This window comes from Sinocyclocheilus grahami, unplaced genomic scaffold, assembly GCF_001515645.1.
Source record: "Sinocyclocheilus grahami isolate Dianchi unplaced genomic scaffold, SAMN03320097.WGS_v1.1 scaffold597.1, whole genome shotgun sequence".
Classification (NCBI taxonomy): Eukaryota; Metazoa; Chordata; class Actinopteri; order Cypriniformes; family Cyprinidae; genus Sinocyclocheilus; species Sinocyclocheilus grahami.
In genome coordinates this window covers 432-6,418 of record NW_015505776.1, presented here as the reverse complement: position 1 = coordinate 6,418, position 5,987 = coordinate 432, and the positions used below count along the sequence as shown (strand labels likewise).

Sequence of the window (5,987 nt, the reverse complement as noted above, 5' to 3'; positions counted from 1 at the left end):
ATATCTCGCAATTCTGACTTTTTTTCCCTCAGAATTCCGAGTTCATATCTCGCAATTCTGACTTTTTTCCCCTCAGAATTCCGAGTTCATATCTCGCAATTCTGACTTTTTTTCCCTCAGAATTCCGAGTTTATATCTCGCAATTCTGACTTTTTTTCCTCAAATTCCGAGTTCATATCTCGCAATTCTGACTTTTTTCCCCTCAGAATTCCGAGTTTACATCTCGCAATTCTGACTTTTTTCCTCAAATTCCGAGTTCATATCTCGCAATTCTGACTTTTTTTCCCTCAGAATTCCGAGTTTATATCTCACAATTCTAACTTTTTTTCCCTCAGAATTCCGAGTTCATATCTCGCAATTCTGGCTTTTTTTCCTCAGTCCAATTCTGATAAAAAAAGCTTTCTTACAATTGCGAATTTATATCTCACAATTCTGACTTTATAACTCACAATTGCGAGTTTACATCATGCAATTCCGGGAAAAAAAAGTGAGAAGTAAACTCGCAACTGTAAGAAAAAGTGTCAAAATTGTGAGCTTAAAAAGTTAGCTTTTTTATTTTTTGTTCAGTGGCGGAAACAAGCTTCCATATCTGTTGTATTTTTTTACATTGTAGTATGCAGTATGCATGGACTAGCTAAGATGATATTACGTAGCTCTGTTTATTGGCAGTGGGCTTGGTTTACGAGGGAGCGCTGATTGTCTTGACGGTGATAGCTTTTCTCTTTCTCCTGCTGTCTGGACGGTTAACCTCTTTCCCCTTCATCTCCTCTCGCCTCCTTCTTCTTCTTCTCTCTCTGCCGCTGTCTCTTTCTCTGCACGCATGCTGCCTTTCGCTCAGACCCCGGCTCGCCAAAGAAATGCCGCGCTCGCTTCGGCCTCAACCAACAAACGGACTGGTGTGGCCCCTGCAGGTGTGTACGACTGCCACTAACACACGTGTTCAGCTCCAACACAACTGCTCTGCTTTAATCAAACACTTCCCTTACTGCTTCATTTGACTTTCAGCAAGGTTTTGGTCCATGCTTTGACTCATAGTTCTGTTTGAGCCAGACGTAACTTTTGCAGAGGGCTGGAAAAAGTACTGATCGATTATTATTTATTCTAGCCAACACTAGTCAGTCAGAAAGATTAGTGCAGACTAGTGCTGCATGATTAAATGAAATAAAACTGAAATACGGCTCAGTGTGATTATCAAGTCAGGAAGGCTGTGATTTAATTCATGCTCTAAGTTTGACAGTTTAACATTTGAAGAATGATGCAATAAGACAGCTATAAATATTAGTTTTGTAATTTTACATTTATAATTTAAATAAAATTATTGTTATATTATTAATCTTAAATATTATTTTTTATTTTACACTGAAATATTATAAAATACAGTATTTACTAATAATAGTAATTAATATGTTTGTTGTTGTTATATAATAATAGCAGTTATTATTATTATTTTATAGGCATATTGGTATAATCATAAAATGTTGGCCAAATTGTGCAGCGTTCCAAACAAGCACATTAAACCTGGAATTTTTTTAATCACATTTTAAATCACAATTAAAACATTTTTCTCAGAAAAATCACATTTAGATTTTTCCCCCCCAAATACTGCGGCTCTTTAATGTGTATGTGTGATCTACAGATAAGCTTTTTATTTTATTACTAAAACTTAATATACAGTATCAAAACATTAATATATAAAATGTATAACAAAACTTTAATATACCAAAATGTCAATTTAAGTTAATGATTCAATTAAAATGTGTAATACACCATGTGGTATGTTTAAAATAATGAAAAACTAAATTTTTGTAAATATGTGGCTGCAAATATTATATAAATACAATATATGGATGTCACATGGAGCAAAATGCATTAATATTTTAAGATGAACGTTATGCAAACATACTATTTTTATCATTGAAACTGTTACAGCAGCGGGGGAAGATGCGTGAACATTAATTTGCATCGTTTTACCTAAAAACGCCAAACAGATGCCGACATACAAATGCAGACATGCTGTCCACATTTAAGTGTTTCAATCTCGCAGATTTACTTCACAAATAACTGCTTCATGAGCTAAACATGATTTTCATTACAGTAAGCAAATCATTCACGCACACGCTCAAGCTCAGACCATACCAGTTCTTGGTCGGATCATTGAATCAGTGAGTCGATTCACGAATGAATCTTTCAGTGTGATTCCTGAACCAATTCAACAGATTCATTAGAAAGAATTCGCTTGTTCACAAATCAGAAATCACTGTCGCGTCTCAGGTGCCGATTTCTTCAGTTCAACATATGTTTTTATGAAAAGAACAATATTATGCTTTGTAGCGAAACAAGTAAAAGTTTCACAAAATAAAAATACAGATACATGAAAAATCTCTACTTAAAGAGACAGTGCACCCAAAAATGACAATCCTGTCATCGTTGACTCACCCGCATGTTGTTGTATGAGTTTCTTTCTTCTTTCAGCTGAACACAAAAGAAGATGTTTTGAAGTATGTTGGTAACCAAACAGTTGCGGTAGCCATTGACTTTCATAGTATGGGGAAAAGAAGATATTGAACACAGAAGATATTTTGAAGACTGTGGGGAACCAAACGGTTGCCGGTATTTCCCCCCCCCCCCCCCCCCCTTAACATCCATGGGCCCATGTTACTCAGTTCCACTATTACCCACTGTCTGACACCTCTGTTCAAAACTAAAGCAAAAGTGTTTAAATTGAGAACTGTCTACTAAACTGTTAAAAAGTTAGCAGTTTATTTTGTTTTATTCTTTGGTCATGTCTTATCTCGCCTAGGCAAAAAAGTGAGCCCTCAGCTGGTGTCCTTAAAAAAAGTGCATGACGCCCCTGTGTGTGTCCCATTTTACCTTATCAGCAGCTCTGAGCTGCTGCACTGATGGCAGTGACTGATAGCAGAGAGTGTTGTACGTAACCAGCCCGCCCCCAACCTCATGGAAATGAACCAGGGAACGGATCACAGCCAATAACCAATGAGAAGCTGACTTTACCCTGCCGTGCCACAAAGCACGGCCCCATTCCTCCATTTCCTACTTCACTTTATCACCAGCCTTGGCGAACGACTGTGAACAATTATCAGCGGCACAGTACTGATTCCCTAATAGCTCCATTAGCCGGAGCAAGTCATTTCTGATGTTGGGTGCAGGTTTAATCCGAATCCATCAGTGCTGAGGCGGCACATTCTGTAGCTCTGAATCGGAAAGGCTTTAGATTTCTTGAAATAGATTCAGCAAAATGCAAACTTCAGTGTTTTATACACAATTATGATTGTATCAGTGTGTTTTTATCCCTCTCTGACATTAGTTGGGTTTAAATCTGTGCTGATCTTGGTCTCTTTTTTATGTGTATATAGTAAGTGTTCATAGTGTGACTAAAGTGCCAGGCCATTTAAAACCCACTATACTGTGTTGCAGGTCGTGGTGGTATAGTGAGGGCATTACTATGACCCTGTTTACACCTGAATTTAACATTATTTTTTTGTCATCAGATCACAAGGGGTTCTAAAACGTGTTTTAAACATTTTGCGATCGGTTTCATTTTAAAACATGTTACTGTAAATGTGACTGTTCAGTATTTGTATGAATTGCTGAGTGCACAAGTTTCTGAAGTAAAAAAAAAAACACTTGCAGAAAACAAACATAAAAGATCTTTTAGTACTGTCCTTCAGAAGCTCCATATATAGTCCACATAAAGAATTGATTATTTTTGAATTATTAACATCTTGAAGATTCTACAATCTTACGCACTCAACTGTAAATACCGTTCCTGCTTGTGTTCGTGAATTGAAATGCATTTTGAATGTATTTTACTGTTAAAATGTTGAATGCGATTGGCTTGAAATTCCTCTGATCTATGCTTTTGAGTTCGTTCAAAAACTTACGGAAGAATCGTGATTTCTGCATGAAAACATTCACTCACCATGAGAATAAAACTTCACAGGAGATTTAAGTGTCAGGATTTTTTGGGAAAAGCTTAAACTTCCGTCAGAACTGTTGAATAAAGCACTCCTGCTTTCAGTTATTTCACACGTTGGTTTTTTGCACTTATTTTACACTATATATTCTGGCATAACTGTTTGTTTTGTGTGCTCTTTATTTTTTGTCATTGTTGTCCAGAGTTCATATTTGTGACGTTTCACATCCACGCTTTATTCACAGATAACTCTCTTGACTGTTCCTAGGAGGAAAAAGAAGTGCATTCGCTACCTTCAAAGAGGACGCTGCGCCAGCCCCCATTCTTCCGATGGAAGTGCTATAGACTCCTCCCCTTCACCTGTCAATCACCCGCCAAACCCCGCCTCCCCCACCAGCAGTCCCCTCCCACAGAGCGCCAAACGCTCCGCCCACCCGCCCAGACTCTCGCTCGACTTCAGCAGAATTAAAACAGAGAGCGCCGTAAGGCAGCCACAATGACTGACGGCTCGGTCGCTGCGGAGACTGATCTCACGTTCTTCAAGTTCTCTTCACTTCAGTTTCCTCGGGACATGGGGCATCCTCTCATCTTTTAGGAAGTCATGGAATTAGATTTCCGTGTGGATGAATCTCATGAAGAATGTTTTTTTCCCCTCCCGTTTTCATTCATTTTAATGACAATTACGCATATTGTATTCATTACCAATAATGAAAAAAATATAATTTTTGCTACTGTAGTTTGGAATATATATATATACACACACACACACACACACACATATACAGGGTTCAACATTTACACTTCTATATCCCGATAGTTAAGCAGTTAAGGAACATTACACGAGCAAGAGTGCTGTTTTCCCAAATATCAGCACGATTGCAAATGTGATATTGATTTTATTCAATTCAGCAAACAAGAATTTTATATTGAACGAGTTACATTTTAGACACCAGTATTACCAGTAGTTGCAATTCTCTGAGTGTCTTTGATCTGTTGAGCGAACAATTCAATGACTCACTCGTTTTCTCATTTTTGAACGAATCTTTTGAATGAATGACTCAAGACTGTCACTTACAGCCACTGACTGGTAGGTTAGTTTCATATTTATATTATATATGTATATATAAAACATAAATCTCATAACATTATTTTGCAGTGTAAATGCATTTATGCCACCTCTGTTTCATGAAACAGTCTGTGCGTCTAAATGCAGTGAAAATATATATTTGGCTGATACTGATTTTATTTGTTTGGTAGCAGCCGTCTAGCCACAATTACAGTAGTGGAATTTTTTTCTTTTTTGTGCAGTACAGTAATGTGAATTTTGAGGGAGATGTGCTTAACTGTTATCACAATCCCAAAAATCTGAATAACTTGATTTTCTTTGTGCAAAATGTATTTTTGAGCTGGATGTTTCTTCATGAGATTCAGCCACTGTGTGGAGATCATGACCATGTCTTTACATCACTGAAAACAGTGTCAGTTCTCACCATAACTCTTGTACAATCAAATAAGTGTTGTTAAACTTCATCTTTTATAGACCGAAAGGCCGTAAATAACTAAACTTTTATATGTTTTTATGTAAAGAGAGGAAAAAAAGAAAAAAACATTCCTTGGATATATATATAACACACATGCATAAGCACTACATATACAGTACATGCATATATCTGTGTGTGTACACTCTCATACATACATATATACACCCAGACAGACAGATAGTGTTGGGGAAAGTTACTTTTAAAAGTAATGCATTACAATATTGCGTTACTCCCTAAACGTAACTAATTGCATTCGTTTTTTTTTTTTTTTTTTCGTTACGTTACTTTTGCATTACTTTTAGTCAGCTGAGCTGGGCTTGCTTATTTGTTTAACAACAACAAAAAATCAAAAGTTATATTTTTGGCACCCATAAAAGGTACTCATTTCCCATTTCTCTGAACATTGGGATGTCAGTGAAAAAGCAACTTGCATTACTTATTCAGAAAAGTAACTCGGATATTTTGTTAATTTAAAAGTAATGCATTACTTTACTAGTTACTTGAAAAAAGTA

At 36.6% G+C, this 5,987-nt stretch overlaps 1 protein-coding gene across 13 annotated transcripts in view; it reads left to right on the top strand.

Annotated features, from left to right (window-relative positions):
• The window catches only part of LOC107557295 (transcription factor 7-like 2), a 51,564-nt gene extending 47,064 nt beyond the window's left edge, over nucleotides 1-4,500 (top strand). For 7 of the 13 annotated variants that reach the window (XM_016240667.1, XM_016240665.1, XM_016240673.1 and 4 more), the window contains 2 exons: nucleotides 839-911; nucleotides 4,203-4,500. In XM_016240667.1, coding sequence (XP_016096153.1) covers nucleotides 839-911; nucleotides 4,203-4,434 — 305 coding nt within the window. In that variant the 3' untranslated portion in view covers nucleotides 4,435-4,500. Of the gene's footprint in view, nucleotides 1-838; nucleotides 912-4,179 lie in introns of all 13 variants that reach the window. The other 6 variants (XM_016240674.1, XM_016240670.1, XM_016240669.1 and 3 more) reach the window with 3 other exon arrangements.
• The last annotated feature ends 1,487 nt before the right edge of the window (nucleotides 4,501-5,987 follow it).